General features: G+C 36.4%; 1 protein-coding gene across 1 annotated transcript in view; it reads left to right on the top strand.

Annotated features, from left to right (window-relative positions):
* Positions 1 to 20,560, top strand: part of ADGRV1 (adhesion G protein-coupled receptor V1) — a 544,806-nt gene that overhangs the window by 200,156 nt on the left and 324,090 nt on the right. The window contains 3 exon segments of the mRNA XM_033179148.1: positions 57 to 228; positions 6,582 to 6,824; positions 18,238 to 18,645. Coding sequence (XP_033035039.1) covers positions 57 to 228; positions 6,582 to 6,824; positions 18,238 to 18,645 — 823 coding nt within the window.

The raw sequence follows: 20,560 nt of genomic DNA, 5'->3' as shown, positions 1-20,560 counted from the left end.
TTAGACATGGGGATGACACCCTTTGTTAAAGCATTGGGTGGGTTTCTTGCTCACAGGGCCTTTGAAGATGTCAAGGTCTTTTGGCGAGTCACACTTAACAAAACAGTCGTCGTGCTCCAGAAGGATGGGGTAAACCTGATGGAGGAACTTCGGTCTGTGTCAGGGACCACAACCTGTACAACGGGTCAAACAAAATGCTTTATCAGCATTGAACTCAAACCAGAGAAGGTAAGAAATGAAGACACACACTAGTGTCAACTTCTAATTATATTTCTTTAGAATTAATCATTTTAAAACCACTATTGAAACTTATACATTGTTAATATGGAGATTCTTTGTGTCTTTCTTAGCCATAATGTCTAAATCTCTTTGGTGACAACAAACTTTAGACAGACTTGATTACATTATGAATTTTGTAAATAAACTTGTCATTTTTGTATTTTTTTGTTTCTTGCCATGTACTAAAATAACAACCATGTAGATTTCACTTCTTTTATTTGTATTCTTGGTACAGTTCTTTCCTTTTCTTGAAATAAATGTCTTCTTCACAATTCTTTTTATTAACCCCTTTCTACTTACATACAAAGAAAACAGTGTTTATCATTGCCTCATAAATGAACACATGCTTAATAAAAGACGTATCTTGATATACTAACTCTACTAAAATTAATAAAATATTAAGTATATACCATTAGAATCATATTTATCTTACATGCTATCTCTTTTATATAATGATAACATTTCTTCTTTCAGTATCACTATAAATTCAAATTCAAATAATTTTTATTACTTACTAAGTGATTTTCTTTTTGGTATTCAAATAGTCATGGCATGGCCACTGATAGTCTTATTAAGCTGGTCTTTTGTCTTTTCAGTATTACTTTAAAAATATCTGGAAGAATACTTGCTTTATAGCAATAACAAGCATTCTAGAGCTGTCTTGATTTTTTCCCTAATGTAAGACAGCCAATTAACTAGTGTCAAAGGACTTGATTTCTTTGATCAGAAAGATTTTAGAGATCTATATGTATGTACTAGAGCTATGCAGGGAAGTTGATGCAGGCAAATGTGTTGCTCTTGTGGCCACTCTGGTGGTAGTAGCGCTAGAAAACATATTTTCCTTAAGGTGTTGAATCCCCACTCTTTTTCTCATAGTTCAACATATCACATCATTGTTTTTTGCTTTTCTTGAGTTATCATCAGTTACTAAAACTTTCTGTCACACTGACAATGAGGAACTGAAATTTCAGTACTCAAGGCATTTGATCATATAGTATGTCCTCACTTCACATACTCAATAGGCTCTTGGAAACTGCAACTTTATGTGAAACAATGTGCTGTATAATGAAACCAGTTTTACCATAGACTAATTGATATAAACAACAGTTGAGTTCCTACTGCACAGTGTATGTCCTTTCCTTTAAAGTTGCTGTTTCCAAGAACCTGTCATGGTTAAGTGAAGACTTACTGTATTCTACTTGAAAACACTTAAACCCTTCTTCATGCATTTCTTCCAAATATTTTTATGCTTCCATCAACCCTTTCAACCCCAGATTTCTTTTTGTTATTTTCTTTTTTGAGACAGAGCCTTGCTCTGTGGCCCAGGCTGCAGTGCCGTGCTGCAATCTTGGCTCACTGAAACTTCCACCTCCTGAGTTCAAGCGATTCTCATGCCTCAGCCTCCTGAGTAGCTGGGATTATAGGTGCACACCACCATGCCCAGCTAATTTTTGTATTTTTAGTAGAGGCGGGGATTCACCCTGTTGGCCTGGCTGGTCTCAAACCTCTAGCCTCAAGCGATCCACCCACCTTGGCCTCCCAAAGTGCTGGGATTGCAGGCGTGAGTCACCATGCCCAGCCCCCATATTTCTTACCTATAGCTTTCTCTTAATCAAAGTACCACTTTCTCCATGGTGCCTCCCATGAAACCTCTAGTTGGAGTTGTTGATTCACTACATTTACAAAACATTATCTGTACGTTTCTTATGTTAGTTATCAGTTATATGCAGTGTTACAACTTATGCATAGTTTAGATAGACTATAAAACTGTTAGCTGTTCAAAAATTAGAATGTGGTGTTACGTCCTCCATAAATATGTTTTGCGTACATGAATTACAAAAAATTATATTGTGCATTTTATCTCGAATAGTTTTTGGTGAATTAGAATACTGATAAGATCTCACTAGACTTTAAACATCTGTCTCGTACAGTAGATGTTAACCTTGTAATTCTAAGAAGAGAGACGAGAAAAGCCATCAGGAGTGGGCTTGGGGAAGCTGAATAAAGAGAAATAGGAAAGTTAAAGTATAGATGGGGTTAGGGAAGACTGCTTCCTCGGAGCTTGCCCTCCTTGCAGAAGAATATATAATTAAGGGGTAAGAGAATGTTGTATGCAATACATGGGGTGCTATCTGTATATATTTGTTTTCTTAACTAGAGAAATGCTGCTGAGCCCATCATCAAATAGTTTCAGTTAGGTAAGAGAAAAAAATTACTCACACCTCTTCTTTCTCTTTCACATACGATTTCAAATCATAGAGTTTTCTTCTACATTTTGAGAAGCAGCTAATTTTCAAGACATTTTTTCCCTCATTATCTTTTCACCTGTTAAAAGGCAAGGTACAAGCAAGGTTAATATACATTCTAGTTTCATTAAGAGGAAATTTGAAAAGAGAGAAGATGGAAGATGATTATGTTCTCATGAAAATGAAAAGATATTTTTTAAAAAGTACTTTTGCCGTACATGTTAACATTTTACCTTTTTTGAGTAGAAGGGAACTTATTACTCATCCAGTTCAAATTATTTTTATGTCATATAAACTGAAACCTAATGATATAAACAACACATGTTCTGTGACAATATTCTTCTGTAGTGGGCTTTGAGAAATTATTTGGACATCCTAGTAGAGCCCCCCAATTATTGCTAAACTTTTGACCTAAACACCATCTTCTTCATTTTTTGTCAAAGGAAAGACATCAGTTACACTGAACTTATTCTTGGAGTCACTGGAGTCAGTATAAGAGCTAGGGTTCTGATAATGGAAGACTTTGGTTCAAATCTTAACTCTTCTACCAATTAGCTGGGTGACATTGGACAGGTTGCTCAGCCTTCCTGAGCCTCCCAGGTTTAATGGGGTTAATAATATGGCTGTGAGGCAAATAAAGAAAATAATGAATAAGAAGTTCTTAGCACAGCTCTCGGCAGAGTTGGCCCTTCATAAGAGATGGTGAGTATTGTGATTATTCAGAATGGATGGAGATGGAGCCCAAGGGAATGCAGTGACTTGAGTAATAACTACATCAACACAAGTGATACAAGAGTTACAGATATTGCAGACACAACAAATGCATCCACAGAATTACACCATGTAGGGACCAGCCCTACAGGGTCTGTGGGTTTTTCTCCTTGTGTGCAGAGACAAGAGATCATAGAAATAAAGACACAAGACAAAGAGATAGAAGAAAAGACAGCTGGACCCGGCAGACCCCGCCTTGGCTACCACCAAGACGTGGAGACCGGTAGTAGCCCGAATGCCTGGCTGCGCTGTTATTTATTGGATACAAGGCAAAAGGGGCAGGGTAAGGAGTGTGAGTCATCTCCAATGATTGATAAGGTCACGTGAGTCACGTGTCCACCAGACAGGGGGCCCTTCCCTGTTAGGTAGTGGAGGCAGAGAGAGAGAGAGGACAGCTTACATCATTATTTCTTGCATGCTCTTTTCAGAAAGCTCAAAGACTTTAACACTTTCACTAATTTTGCTACTGCTATTTAGAGGGTGGAGCCAGGTGTACAGAGTGGAACATGAAAGTGAAACAGGAGCGTGACTGTTGAAGCACAGCATCGCAGGGAGACAATTAGGCCTCTGGATGGCTGTGGGTGGGCCTGACTGATGTCAGGTCTTCCACAAGAGGTGATGGAGAAGAGTCTTCTCTAACATCCCCAGGGAAAGGGAGACTCCCTTTCCCAGTCTGCTAAGTAACGGGTGCCTTCCCTAGGCACTGATGCTACTGCTAGACCAAGGTCAGCTAATTAACAGTTGCCTTCCTAGGCGCTAGTGTTACTGCTAGACCAAGGAGCCCTCTAGTGGCCCTGTCCAGGCGTGACAGAGGGCTCACACTCTTGTCTTCTGGTCACTTCTCACCATGCCCCTTCAGTTCCTGTCTTTGTATGCTCTGGCTTTTCCTAGGTTATAATTGTAGAGCAAAGATTATTATAATATTGGATTAAAGAGTAATGCTACAAACTGATGATTAATAATACTCATATATCATCATATCTATAATCTATTTCTAGTACTACTACTCTTATTTTATGTATTTTCTTTATTGTACTGGCACAGCTTGTGCCCTAGGTCCCTTGCCTTGGCACCTGGGTGGCTTGCTGCCCACAACACCACTCATTAATGGCAGTGTCCCTTACCTCAATCCAGTCTAGTGGTACTCAAAGTTTTTTGACTCTGTCCTGTCTCAGATTATCATCTCCGCATTTTTTCAGTACTTTCACTTTCGAATTATTAAGAATTTAAGTAACTTTCCCAATTCAATTACTGGGCCAAGATTATAACTCATCTCTTGAATTTCAGTCCATTTCCCCTTTTCCTGATGATTTATCTTATGATTCTGTATTAGCAAAATGTGTAAGGTAACAATTAATTTAGGAAGCATGCTCATAACCACAAAGTCTGTTTAAATCCAGTGTTTAAATATTTGTTGCAAATATTTCCAAAAATATTTAAGTAAAGTATTGTTTCATTGTTAACTTTGGTTTTTCTATTGCTGAACAGTTCTGGTCCTTGGAAAAATCATCTTATACTAGTTAGGGCAAAAGATTGTCCTGGGACGGTTCTGACCTAACCAGGAAAAGAACCTGCTGGGAATTGCACATGGAATGGGCTCTTATGAGGTCTCTGTCATTTCTAGGAGTCTGGGGAGGTTCACATATGATCTGTGAGTCTTGATTTCTCATGAGACTTCAGAAATGTTGTTTCAATAGACTGTTTATTTCTAAGACTGGAAGACTCTTTATGTTACTAGTCTAATGTAGGCACCCATCTGTACACTGTTCAATTTCAGATGATTCTTTACTTAGATTGTAACATTATTTTGTTTGTAGGTGACTGTACGTAATGTTCTAATCATCATCACAATGAAAAAGGAATATTTTACTAGAAAATAAATAAAAGTCTCTGTTGGAAAGTAATATACTGAAATCCTTAGTTAAAAGAAACTACTTTGAATTCAAGCTCACTTGGTCATACTAGATCTTGAATATAGTTACTATACTTTGATAGTGCTTTAGTTTATTGTATTTGCCAAATGTAGTTTCTCAAAAGTGGAAATAGTATGATGATTTCCATATTTCAATATTGACTGACAGTTGATCAGCAACAGTAAAGAATGCTATGTGCCATAGAAAAAAACTAAATATTTCTTCAGAAAACAAAAGGAGATTAAGTTGATTTATGCTGTGACTAAGATATAACTTATATAAACACTTGTATAATTCTGAAGCATTCGTTGTATCATTTCATGATGTAATAATTATCATTAAAATGATCACAAAACATAATGGCAATTGCTGGTAGGTAAAAATGATACATTATATCAAATTAGACAATGTCACTGCAGTTATAAAGGCATCAGCTTAGCTCCTTTGAGTTATGCCAGGAAGGTAACAATATTGCTAAGATTTGTAGATGATTTTGTTAAGAGTGAATCATTAGTAAAAACAAGTGATTGCCAGTATGTTATAAAATTGAATTCAGGCTTTAGAAAATAAATTATTGGAGACTATCGAGAAGGAACCAAGGTGAAACATTAGCAAACTATGACCAGCAGACTACATTTAGACTATATACTGAATTTTGGGAAATTTTGAAAAATACATAAAATTTCAGAATTGACTATTATAAATATTTGATTATATTTATTTGAAACACTTAAAAAAAAAGAAAACCTTACAAAATTGAAAATCCATTTTTTCCCTCTCCCCAGTAATATTCTCCAACTCCACTCCCTGCCCTGTCCCCTACCCAAACCCTCCACCCAGAGCAGCTACAGTCAGGGTGTGGTAGTTAAAAAAGAAAACTTTACATAAATATGTATCTATTAATAAAATATACTAAGCTTTGTGTAGTTTTAACTTTACCTTTATGGTATCATGCTATACATATCATTATACAGCTTGATATTTTCACTTGTCGTTATTTTGAGATGTGTCTGTGTTAAAAAATATTGAATTAGTTTATTCCTTTTAACTACTTTATAGTGTTTTGTGGTATGAATACATTTAATTTATTTTTTTGCTGATCATAGTATGCATAGGTTATTTCCTGACATTGATTTTCTAGTAAGAAACTCGCCCAGAGAAAGTAAATGTATTTTTAAAGAAAGACTAAAAAATAGATGTCATGATAATCTAAGAATTTGATTCCATAATTTACAGAATATATCTCTAGATTTATATATTTATTTATCTAATAATGTGTATGAATCATACAATTTTTAAATATCAGAACTATCTACAGATATAAATATATTAGTAATAGTTCTTTTTTTTTTTTCCTTTTTCTCATTGTCAGATACCACAGGTTGAAGTGTATTTTTTTGTGGAACTATATGAAGCTACTGCTGGAGCAGCAATAAACAACAGCGCCAGATTTGCACAGATTAAAATCTTACAAAGTGATGAATCTCAAAGCCTCGTGTATTTTTCTGTGGGTTCTCGGCTGGCAGTGGCTCACAAGAAGGCCACTTTAATCAGTCTGCAGGTGGCCAGAGATTCTGGGACAGGACTAATGATGTCTGTTAACTTTAGTACCCAGGTAAGCATGGAATATATACTCATATACATTATGGTTTTCTTCTTTAACTACAGCTAGAGTAATGACACAGGGAATAATTGATACATTATTTTCTGAGGATAACATCGTAATTCACTTTTTGTTCATTACATTAAACTTTATCCTTGAAACAGCTCAGCTTTTCACTCATCAGTATCAGATCATGTTTTAAAATGACAGACTTGTGTTTTTTCTATCTTTTGACAAGATTGGTTATACAGTGCAAACTATATCTTACATAAATCTGTTTTATAACATCTCTAAGGAGTTAAAATTTCTTCAGAATGTAACTGTGTAAGGCCCGAAGCAGAAAGTAAGGATCTTATTATGTTTTGTATCCAAAACAGTTGAAAATTTTCTTTTTCAGAACCTCCAGTACTAGCTGATCTTTACACTTCTTCAAATTCATGTGTTCACAAAGCCTCGCTGCCACTTTTTTCACATCCATCCTCTTAGGTTGGATAAAAGACAGGGAGGCTATCTGGGGACTCAGAAGATCAATGCTGCATAACACTAAGTCACCAGACCATGGGCTTGGCCCCAACAATACCATATACCTTTCAGCTTTATTTTTTGCTTTTGTTTTAGCAGCGAAACTCTAATATAGTAAAGCAAAAATGTGTCTCTACTCTGCTTGAAGCATGATTGTTAGGATCATAGCTGACCCACCTTAGTCCTCTCTTTGTTCCCCTTACTTTATGTAACTTCAGGAAACCCACTATTTGAAAACTACCATTCTGGACAGCTCTTCTATTTCCCATGTTTTAAGATTCCAAACCAGATGACTCCTTGGGCCTTAAGATTTCACAGTTTCATTAAAAGTTCCCTTTAGTACCTGCTTGGTTGTGTCACCATTGGGTGACTCAAACAAACAGGACATTCTGTACATAAAAGAGAACATATATGTGGCCAGTATGCTGTAGCAGTTGCATGAGTCAAGATGAGAGAATAGGCCTCAAGCTGTGGATATTAAGCTGTTCTGGAAGTTTGCCAGGCAGTAAAAGTTATCTTTATGACAGAGTCCACAGCTCAGCAGACAAAAAGAAAACTCTCTGTTATATGAGACCCTAGAAATAAAGTCTTTTCTAAATAGCACAAAGAGAAGTATGTTCATTTACGGTAGGAAGACTTGAGTATTTTTTACTGGAGTATTTAAGATAGAAGACAATCCATAGAAAGTCTGTTTCATTCTTCCTCTTCTCCCATAAAATGTGTATTGTCATAACTTACTACTTTGTAGAATGGAAGAAAGGGGACTGGAGATGAAAAATCAGATGATAAAAGAGATTTGAGGCACATCTTAAGCGAGTTTATGTGCTCAGTCAGATGAGAGGGAAATTGAAGTTGCCAAAAGAAGAATCGGAAGGCCAGCATCTCTATCATATATATTTATATCTTTTCTAGATTCTTTATAAGTGATTCTTTGCAAAATGCATGCTGTCACTAGTGTATAAATCATAAAGGGCACTTATTTATGGAACAATATATTTTTAGGAATTTCCAGTTTTCCCTACCATAATGGTTCATTTATATGTCAACTTGACTGGACCACAGAGTGCCCATATATCTGGTCAAACATGATTCTGAGTGTTTCTGTGAGGGTTATATTTTGGAATGAGATTGGCATGTAAATCAGTAGACTGAATAAAGCAGATTGACTTTGTAATGTGGGTGAGCCTCATTTAATCAGTCGAAGTCCTGAATAGAGCAAAAAGCCTGGCCCTCCCTTAAGTAAGAGATAATTTTTCCTATCTGATAGGCTTTGAACTGGAATAGTGGCTTTTTCAGTCTTTGGACTCAAAATGGAACATTGGCTTTTCCTGGGTCTCAAGCCTGCTCGCCTTTGCACTGGAACTACACCATTGGTTCTCCTAATTCTCAGGCCATAAGGTTTGAACTGTAACCACTGACTTTGGTCTCCAGCCTGTGAAATCATCCTGCAGATGATCTTGAGTCTTCTCAGCCTCTATAACTGCATGAGCTAATTTCTTATAACAAATCTCTCTTTCTATATATATATACATACACACATATACACATATATACATATATACACACACATATATACATACATACATACACACACACACACACATACACACCCTGTTCTGACCCTGACCCATAAACATACTACCCTGAGATTATGGGCTTAGTAGAGAATGTTTGTGGCAATGCGTTAATACCCGTTTTTTTTACTTTTTAATTTTTGTAGGTACATAGTAGGTGTATATATTAATGGGATACATGAGATATTTTGTTACAGGCATACAATGCATAATAATCACATCAGGATAAATGGGGTATCCATCACCTCAAGCATTTATCCTTTATTTTTGTTACAGACAATTTAATTATACTTTTCTAGTTATTTTAAAATGTACAATAAATTATTGTTAACTATAGTCATCCTGTTGTGCTATCAAATACTAGATTTTATTCCTTCTATCTGACTATTTTTTGTACTCAATGACCATTCTAACTTCCCTCAACCCCCTCCACCCCACCGCCACCACCCTTCTCAGCCTTTGGTAACCATCATTCTACTCCCCATCTTCATGAGTTCAATTGTTTCAATTTGTAGCTCCCACACATAAGTGAGAACTTGTAATGTTTGTGTTTCTCTGCGTGGCTTATTTCACTTAACATAATAACCTCTAGTTCCATCCATGTTGCAAATTACAGGATCTCATTCTTTTTAATGGCTTAATAGTACTGCATTGTGTATATGTACCACATTTTCAATATCCGTTCATCTGTTGATGGACACTTCGGTTGCTTCCAAATCTTGACTGTGGTGAACAGTGTTGCAACAAACATGAGAGTGCAGGTATCTCTTCGATACACTTTCTTTTCTTTTGGGTGTATCCCTAGGATTTCCTTTCTTTTGGGTATATACCTAGGAGTGGAATTACTGGATTACATGGTAGCTCTATTTTTAGTTTTTTCAGGAATCTCCAAACTTCTCCACAGTGGTTATACTAATTTACATTCCTACCAGCGGTGTATGAGGGTTCCATTTTCTCCACCTTCTCACTGGCATTCATTATTGCCTTTCTTTTGCATAAAAGCCATTTAACTGGGGTGAGATTATATCTCATTGCAGTTTTGATTTGCATTTCTCTCATGATCAGTGATGTTGAGCACCTTTTCTTATACCTATTTGCCATTTGTATGTCTTTTGAGAAATGTCTATTCAGATCTTTTGTCCATTTTTAAATTGGATTATTACATTTTTACTTATAGGGTTTCTTGAGCTCCTTATATATTCTAGTTATTAATCTCTTGTCAGATGGGTACTTTGCAGATATTTTCTCCCATTCCTTGGGTTGTTGCTTCACTTTGTTGATTGTTTCATTGGTTGTGCAGAAACTTTTTAATTTGATGTGATTCCATTTGTCCAGTTTTGCTTTGGTTGTGGGGTATTACTCAAAAAAGTCTGCCAGTCCAGTGTCCTAGAGAGTTTCCTCCAATGTTTTCTTGTAGTAGTTTCATAGTTTGAGATCTTAAATTTAAGTCTTTAATCCATTTTTATTTTGATTTGACTTTTTGTATATGGTGAGAGATTGGGATCTAGTTTCATTCCTCTGCATATGGATATCCAGATTTCCTGGAACCATTTATTGAAGAGACTGCCCTTTTTCCAATGTATGTTCTTGTCACCTTTGTGGAAAATGAGTTCACTATAAAAGTACGGATTTGTTTCTGGGTTCTATTCCATTCTGTTCCGTTGGTCTATATGTCTGCTTTTATGCCAGTACCATGCTGTTTTGGTTACTATCGCTCTCTAATATAATTTGAAATCAGGTAATGTGATTCCTCCAGTTTTGTTCTTTTTGCTCAGGATAGCTTTGGCTATTCCGAGTCTTTTGTTTCTCCATTTAAGACTATTTTTCCTATTTCTATGAAGAATGTCATTGGCATTTTGATAGGGATTGTGTTGAATCTGTAGGTTGCTTTGAGTAGTGTGAACATGTTTACAATACTGATTCTTGCAATCCATGAACATGAAATATCTGCATTTTTGTGTCTTCTTCAATTGCTTGCATCAATGTTTCTCATAGATTTTTTTTGTTTTTGAGATAGGATCTTGATCTTCTGCCCAGGCTGGAGTGCTGTGGTGTGATCATGGCTTACTACATCCTCAACCTCCTAGGCTCAAGCAATGCTCCCACCTCAGCCTCTCAAGTAGCCATGACTACAAGTGCACACCACCACACCTGGCTAATTTTTGTAGTTTTTGTAGAAATGAGATTTTACCATAATACTCAGGCTGGTCTCAAACTCGTGGGCTCAAGCAATCCACCAACTTCAGCCATCCAAAATGCTGGAATTATAGGCATGAGCCACCATGCCTACCCAGTTTTATAGTTTTCATTTTAGCGATCTTTCACTTGTTTGGCTAAGTTTATTCTCAGGTATTTTCTTTTATGTGGCTATTGTAAATAGGACTTTTTTATTTTTATTTTCCATATGGTTCACTGTTGGCATATAGAAATGCTACTGATGTTTGTGTGTTGATTTTAAATACTGCAACTTTACTAAATTTGTTTATTAATTCTATTTTTTTGTTGTTGTTGTTGAAATCTAGTTTTTTCCAAATACAAGGTCATATCATCTGCAAACAAGGATAATTTGACTTCTTCCTTTCCTATTTGTATGGCCTTTATATCATTCTCTTGTCTAATTGCCATTAAAATAATTGCCATTTAAAGTAATTGTCATTATTTTAAAATGACGACATCTTATTACTGATTCCATAAACATACAAGTGAACTAACAAGCAAAGAGAAAACTGATAAAATTTGACACCTTAACTTTGTACCCCACTTTTTAACTTTTTGTTGTTTCTAGTTGTATCTTATTATACTGTCTATGTCTAGAAAAGTTGTTGTAGTTATTATTTTTATCCGTTCATTGTTTAGTCTTTCTACTCAAGAAATGAGTAGCTTACACACAAAAATTACAGTGTTACAATATTCTGTAATTTTCTGTGTCTTTGCTATTAACCATGAGTTTTGTACATTCAGATGATTTCTTATCACTTATTAACATCTTTTTCTTTTAAGTTGAAGAACTTTCATTAGCATTTCTTGTAGGATAGGACTGGTGTTGATAAAATCTCTCAGCTTTGTTTGTCTGGGAAAGTCTTTCTCCTTCATGTCTGGAGGATATTTTCACTTGATATACTACGCTGGGATAAAAGTTTCTTCAGCACTTACTAAATATATCATGCTACACTCTCCTGGCCTGTAAGGTTTCCACTGAAAAGTTTGCTACCAGATGTATTGGAGCTCCATTCTATGTTATTTGTTTCCTTTTACTTGCTGCTTTTAGGATTCTTTTTTTTTTAATCCTTGACCTTTGGGAGTTTGATTATTAAATGCCTTGAGGTAGCCTTTCTTGGGTTAAATCTGCTTGGTATTCTGTAACCTTGTTGTACTTGAATACTGGTATCTTTCTCTATGTTTGGGAAGTTCCTTATTATTAACTCTTTGAATAAACTTTCTACTTCTATCTCTCTCTTTACGTCCTCTTTAAGGCCAATACCTCTTGGATTTGGCCTTTGAATGATATTTATAGATCTTGTATGCATGTTTCCTTGTTTTTCATTCTTTTTTCTTTTATTTCCTCTGACTCCCTTTCCTTCCTTCCCTCCCTCCCTTCTTTCTTTCTCCTTCCTTCCTTCCTTCCTTCCTTCTTTCTTTCTTTCTTTCTTTCTTTTTTTCTCTCTCTCTTTCTTTCTTTCCTTTCTTTCTTGATTCTTCCAATCCATGAACATGAAATATCTGCGTTCTGTGTCTTCTTCAGTTGTTTTGCGAGGTCATCTTTTCCTGGATGATTTTGATGCTTGTGGATATTTGTCAATATCTGGGCATTGAAAAATTATGCATTTATTGTAGTCTTCACAGTCTGGGCTTATTTTTACCCATCCTTCTTGGGAAGTTTTCCCAGATATTTGAAGAGACTTGGGTGCTGTGATCTAAATTTTTGGTTATTGCAGCCATATCTGCATTAGGCGGCACCCCAAGTCCACTAATGCTGTTGCTCTTGCAGACTCCTAGAAGTACTGCATTGGTGGTCTTGGATAAGATCTGGGAAAATTCCCTGGATTACCAGGCAAAGACTCTTGTTCTCTTTCCTTACGTTCTCCTAAACAAAAGGAGCCTCTCTGTCTGTGCTGAACTTCCTGGAGCTGCCAGAGGGTTGATTCAAGAACTCTTGTGGTCACTACCACTGGGATTGTGCTAGATCAGACCTGAAGCCAGCACAGCACTGGGGGTCTCACCCAAGGCCCCATGGTGACCACTGCATAACATATATCATAGTCTAACTAATAAAAATTAAAGGCAAGAAAAATATTGAAAGAACTGAAAAAGAAAGGTACCTTATCTTTAGGGCAAAAGCAATAGGAATGACAGGAGATTTCTCATGGAAAACCATGGGTCCCAGGTGGAAATGGCACACTATTTTTCAAATGCCGAAGGAAAAGAAACTTCAGCCCTAAATTCTATATCCAGGGAACATGTCTTTCACAAGTGAAGGGGAAATTAAGATATTCCCAGATGAAAGAAAAACGAAGAATTTGTTGCACACAGACCTAACCTGAAAGAATGGCTAACGAAAGATCTTTAAACAGAAAGGGAATGATAAAAAGGAAAGAACCTTGGAACATCAGGAAGGAAGAAAGAACACAATAAACAAAAGTGGATTTCACCAGAAAGGATGTACAGATAAAGAATAAGCATGTAAAATGATGTTCAACACCATTAGCTATTAGCAAAATGAAACCACAACGGGATATCACTAGATGCCTACCAGAATGGCTAAAATAAAATCCATGACAACACCAAATGCTGGTGAGAATTCACAGAGACTGGATCACTTATTCATTGCTGATGGGATGAAAAATGGTAAGCCACTCTGGAAAACAGTTTAGAAGTTTCTTCAAGAATTAAACATGAACTACCTTATGACTCAGGAGTTGCAGTCCCGGGCATTTATTCCTGATAAATGAAAACTTATGTTCACACAAAAACTTGCACATGAACATTTATAGTATCTTATTAATAATAGCCCCAAAGTGGAAACAATTCAGGTGTCCTTCAATGGGTAAATGGTTAAATTGTAGTACATCCATGCATGGAACACTACTCACTAATAATAAGAAACAAACTATTGATACATATAACCACCTAATCTCCATATAATCATACTAAGTAAAAAAAAAAAAAAAAAAAAAAAAAAAAAAAAAGCTGATACCAAAAGATTCTATACTGTGTGATTCCATTTCTATAATATTCTTGAAATTACAAAATTATAGGGATGGAAAAGAAATTGGTGGTTGCCAGAGATTAAGGAGGGAATGGGCTGGGGTGATGCAAGTGTAGCTATAGAAGGTAACATACGGAATTCTTGTGGGGGTGAAAATGTTCTGGCTCTTGACTGTATCAATGACAAAATCCTGGTTGTGATATTATATTGCAGTTATGCAAGATGTTACTAATGAAGGAGATTGGGTAAAGGGTGTAGGAAATCTCCTTCATTATTTCTTATAACTGCATGTGAATCTGTAATTATGTCAGAATAAAAGTTTTAACAATTAGAAATGACAGTTTCACCTCTCTGGTATTATTTTCTTGTTGCTTAATTGCTCTTGTGTTGTACTCTAAGTGCTAGGCATATTACTAGAAAACAGAAACATATAATTCTCTTTTCCAGTAGCTGGCATGGATGAAAAAATAATTATGGATCAAGTTGTTATTCTGTTATGATATTGATTTTCATTTTACTTTAAATAGATTAATGCAGTTAAAACAGTCATTGTAACATAGATACCCTTTGGTAGACCAGCATTCCCATGTACATAAGTACTGTAGCCTTAGCATCAGTTCTCATATATCTAAGTTTGTGATATAAAGTTAAGACGGAATTTCAGGTCCTTCCTATTTGAGACAATGAAGACATCTGTTATTCTAGTTATCTTTCAATTAAATAGACCTATAGCTAAAAACAAAATTGAAACTGATTCAAAATACTTTCTTTTATATATGTGTGCTAGCTGAAAGCACACAAGTTCAAGAAAGACCATATTTTTCCTTCTTACTTTCACATTGCCTTTTCTATTCAAAGACTATTTCTATGTTGATTTTTTTTTTTTTTTTTTTTTTTTTTTTTTTTTTTTGAGATGGAGTCTCACCCTGTCACCCAGGCTGGAGTGCAATGGTGCGATCTTGGCTCACTGCAACTTCTACCTCCTGGGTTCAGGCTATTCTCCCAGCTCAGCCTCCTGAGTGGCTGGGATTACAGGCACCCACCATCATGACTGGCTAATTTTTGTATTTTTGTAGAGATGACATTTCACCATGTTGGCCAGGTTGGTCTTGAACTCCTGACCTCAAGTGATCCACCTGCCTCGGCCTCCCCATTATCACTTTTAAATTGCATAGTGCTGCTTTGTGTTTATTATATGTATTTTAATAAACACAAAGAACACAAGAACATTTTGATTGTTTCATTTCCTTTAAATATTTGAACTATGAAATAAGTCCTGCCAAAAAACAGCAGGCCAAATGTATACATACAGTTTATAGTAATCAGATCACCACCACCTTGTTTCAGAAATTCAACTTTATCAGAATTTTATTATAAAACTTTTCATTATGAACCCCTCTGATGCCATCTTGCTTTTTCCTTGACTATTCCCACCTTGCAGATAATTTCTATCTTGAATTTTATGTTAAATTATTCATATGTTTTTTAAGTAGTTCTATTCTTATGTATTATTTGGGTTTACCTGTTTTGGAAATTGTGCAAATGAAATCAATCCAATTATATTGTTCTGTGTTCCTTGTTTTGTTCAGTCATATGTTTGTGAACTATCCATGCTGATGTGTGTAATTGAAATTCTTTCATTTTAACTGTTATATAGTATTCCAGGGAATATTTTAATGTATCCATTCTAAAGCCATTAGATTTTTGAGTTATTTCCTTCAGTAAGGCTTTCTGTTTTATCATTACACTGCAGATGCTCTTAAAAAGCATTCATTGATTTTTTTTTCACTTTTTGACACAATCAATCACTTCCTCCTTCCTGAAGAATGCTCTTCTTTGGGCTTTTGTAATACCACACATTCCTGCTCTTAATCCTTACCTCACTTGGAGCGCCTTCCTGTTGTCTATGTTGGTCTTCCTAGCCAGTAAATGTTGGGATCCACCAAGATTCAATCTCCAGGCTAGACTATGTAGAACTGTTTGTTAAATATCATCTGTAAATGGAGGACTTCCACATTTTTATCACTAACCTCATCATCTCTCCTGATCCAGACCCATGTATCTGATTGCTCTTACTTGATGTCATCACTTGAATGTCTAAGAGGCATCTCAGACTACTGTGTGTAACAGATAACTCTTAATTTGTCCCTTAATAATATTTCCCCCAGTTTCTCACCATTCATTATCCATTTACTCATTCATCCAGGCAAGCAACTAGGAGTTACCTTTACTTCTCCTCTTCCTTCCACCCAATATCAAATTCATCAGAAAGTTCTATTGACTCTAAGCTGGGCACAGTGGTCAAAGCCTGTTGTCCCAGCTACTTAGGAGAATCTCTTGAGCCCAAGAGTTGGATACCAGCCTTGTTGATATAGCAAGACCCTCATCTCTAAAAAAAAAAAAAACAAAAAACAAAAAACAAAAAAAACCCAAAATCAAACAAAGAAAAAGTCCTGTTGACTCTACATTCAAATTTATTTCTAGTCTGAGTACTTCTACTCATGTGTATCTCTAGTCTGAGTATTTCTACTCATGTGACCCTATTTATTCTACCACTGTTTCTTGCATGAACGAATGCAGAAACCTCCATGCTCATCCCCTACTATATCCTAATATACATAATAGCCAGAACACTCATGAATGTTAAATAAAATGTGTCATTCTCCTGCTTGAATCCTCTAGGGTCTGCCTGCCACATTTTGAATAATGAACCTACATGCCTACATGATCTGACTCCTATCCACCTCTCTCTCTCTTTTTTTTTTTTTTTTTTTTGAGTTGGAGTCTCACTCTATTGCCCAGGCTGGAGTGCAGTGGTGCAATCTTGGCTCACTGCAACCTCCGCCTCCCAGGTTCAAGTGATTCTCCTGCTGCAGCCTCCCCAGTAGCTGGAATTACAGGTGCATGACACCACACCCTGCTATTTTTTTTTATTTTTAGTAGAGATGAGGTTTCACTGTGTTAGCTAAGATGGTCTTGATCTCCTGACCTTGTGATCTGCCCGCCTCAGCCTCCCAAAGTGCTGAGTTTACAGGCGTAAGCCACCGCACCCGGCCTCCACCTCTCTTATATCAGCATCCAGCACTCTCCTTCTCCTAGTCACATTGGCCTTAGGTTCTTCCTTGAACAGACTAAGATGGTTCCCACCTCCAGTGCCTTTGTAATTATTCTTTCTCCCTAGAATATTTCCCGAGATCCTTATGTAGCCTATTCATTTATTTCCCTGCAGTCTCTGTTCACATATCACAAGAACTTCTAAGTCCAGTTTTATATCAAATGGTACCCTTACCGTCACCCTGCATTCCCTTACCTACTTTTATTTTTCTTCATAGAACTTGTCTTCATGTAAAAATCTATCATTAATTCCACAGCCCTTGTGCAACCTGTATCTTCTGCTACAATAGTAGGTTCTATGAATGCAGGTATTCTGTTGTTCAAATCTACATCCGTAGTATGCCACTTGGCTTGTACTAGGAGTTTAACAGTTCTTGGCTCAGTAGTAAATAAATGCACATTCCTTTGATTCTTCCTTGACTAAAGTGTTCATGCTTCATGTTCCAAAACACTTTTTCCAAGAAAACTTTTCAATAACCGTAATTTGAAGAATAGCAGAGGTATATATGTCCAGGACCCTACTCCTTAGGATATTTCCATATTTGAGTGTAAACATGAAACCAATTTCTTCTACTTCCTCCTTCCTCCCCACTGCTTTCTCTCTACTCTCCCCAGCCCGCCCCCAAAAATTTCTATGTGACAGTGAAAATATAAATATTCCCCCTTTTCCTGCATACTTAAATTTTGCCACATGTGTTATTTGAAGCCCGATTTTCAGTCACTATTGGAGAAATGGAGGCAAGAGTGACATTTCTGGTCTAATTTGCTTCCTTGGTCCATTTGAAGACATCTCTTTCCTAATCTCATCACTATATATTATGTATTTATCTCTCTAATTTATCTTAGAAGATTATAAAAAGTATAAAACCCCAAATTTTGGTAGTACTGTTGTCATCATTGCCCTCCAGTTTGTTTAAGAGAAACTGAATTTGTTTAAGAAACAAGAATTTGTTTAGGACAAGATCAGAGGTGTCATAGATTCACTTAAATGGTGGTGTTTAATTTCTAGGAGTTGAGGAGTGCTGAAACAATTGGTCGTACTATCATATCTCCAGCTATTTCTGGGAAGGATTTTGTGATAACTGAAGGTACATTGGTCTTTGAACCTGGCCAGAGAAGCACTGTATTGGATGTCATCCTAACGCCAGAGACAGGATCTTTAAATTCTTTTCCTAAACGCTTCCAGATTGTCCTTTTTGACCCAAAAGGTGGTGCCAGAATTGATAAAGTGTATGGTACTGCCAACATCACTCTTGTCTCGGACGCAGATTCGCAGGCCATTTGGGGGCTTGCAGATCAGCTACATCAGCCCGTGAATGATGATATTCTCAACAGAGTGCTCCATACCATCAGCATGAAAGTGGCCACAGAAAACACAGATGAACAACTCAGTGCCATGATGCATTTAATAGAAAAGGTAAGTTCTTGTGAATATTAGCACTTGGTTTAGTGAAATTTTGTAAATTTAAAAACCCGAGTAAAACCAAAATTACATTCTCTTTTAACATTGGTTATTATGAAATTATGATAAAGTTAGATTTCTGAATATAGAAATAGAATGCGTCATGTCGAATACTGTCCTCTTGCTTGGATATGACTGATGCCTCTTTGGAAATCTCTGTCTTAGGCTTAGAGAATGACCTAGTGCAGTAGTAAAGACAGTCTAGTGCCTGAAAAAAAAGGCTGCAGAGGCTGGAAGCTATAGGCAGTTGGCGATTCTCCAGAAACTGGCCAATTAACTTTGTAGTTTGAGCCTCAGTTTTTTAGTCCATTAAGAAAAGGACTTGGCCGGGCGCGGTGGCTCAAGCCTGTAATCCCAGCACTTTGGGAGGCCGAGACGGGCGGATCACGAGGTCAGGAGATTGAGACCATCCTGGCTAACACGGTGAAACCCTGTCTCTACTAAAAAACACAAAAAACTAGCCGGGCGAGGTGGCGGGCGCTTGTAGTCCCAGCTACTCGGGAGGCTGAGGCAGGAGAATGGCGTAAACCCGGGAGGCAGAGATTGCAGTGAGCTGAGATCCGGCCACTGCACTCCAGCCTGGGCGACAGAGCGAGACTCCGTCTCAAAAAAAAAAAAAGAAAAGGACTTGAACTAGATTATCTACATAGTCCTTCCAGTTTAAATGCCATGGAATAGGATTATCGCCCTCTGCTTGTTCTTTGGTCTTCACGGGCACTGAAAACTCACAGAAAAGAAAAATTAAGAAATGACTAGATAATTTCAGACTTTCCATTTGGTTTAGACTTGTACAAAACAGATTTTATTTTAAACCTATTTACTTATACCTCTGCAAATGATGGAATTAAATGGAGATGTGAGAGCCTAAGAATATAAATTTTGAAAGATATCTATAAAGTTATTACTTAAAAAAAGCCTCCTTTAAAGGTTTACTTTGGGCTTTCTTATAAAGATATTTCCTATCAATATATTTATATAGAAGAATGTTTTGAGTACATACACATGAGTGTATAATTACTACATCTCTTACATAGTCACCTTTAAATACTTTGGATGTTTACAATGGAGTTTTAGATGGTCGTGCACTTTCCATCTGGTGCTAGCTCTTAAAATACAATGCTTGAAGGGTAGGAAAGAAAATTATAAAGTACAGAGGTAAAAAGAGCAGACCATGGCAAACATCTTATAAAGCAAAGGAAAGCAATTCCTATTTCATGCAGAGAAAATTCTAGCAATAAAACTCACTCCATAAAATATTATTACTTGAATTTTCTAATGGCCCAATGGCATAGAACAATGCCAAGTTGTTTTTGTTCAGGGAAAGAGAAAGAATGTACAGTAATTACATTTTAGGGAAGAAAACAGGACCTCACTTCATATGATTTAGGGAAAATATATGGAAATTCTGCTACTTTTTGTTCTCAATAAGTTATGTGTGTTAACCAAGTTATTATTGGTTAAGAATCAACACTTATTTCAGTAGAGTTGTCAGATAGTACATCTTGACTGTTACTAGTACTATCATGAATAATACAATTGAATTATAAAAGTAGCTCCTATGGGAAAACATAATTAACTTTTTTTGAGTAACCATTAGCAAACAGTACAATTTTCTCATACATGAAGATACTTAAATAAATAACCTGGGAATACTTGGAGGAATAAAATAAATTTTAAATGTTTTAAAATGTTGTACTATTATAAAATATTGCCTGTAATCCCAGCACTTTGGGAGGCAAAGGTGGGTGGATCACTTGAGGTCAGGAGTTCAAGACCACCCTGGCCAACATGTGAAACCCTGTCTCTACTAAAAATACAAAAATTAGCCGGACGTGGTGGCACACGCCTGTAGTCCCAGCTACTCGGGAGG

The sequence above is a fragment of the Trachypithecus francoisi genome, unplaced genomic scaffold, assembly GCF_009764315.1.
Source record: "Trachypithecus francoisi isolate TF-2019V2 unplaced genomic scaffold, Tfra_2.0 Lachesis_group2, whole genome shotgun sequence".
Taxonomy (NCBI): domain Eukaryota; kingdom Metazoa; phylum Chordata; class Mammalia; order Primates; family Cercopithecidae; genus Trachypithecus; species Trachypithecus francoisi.
This window is presented reverse-complemented; position numbering and strand designations above follow the sequence as displayed.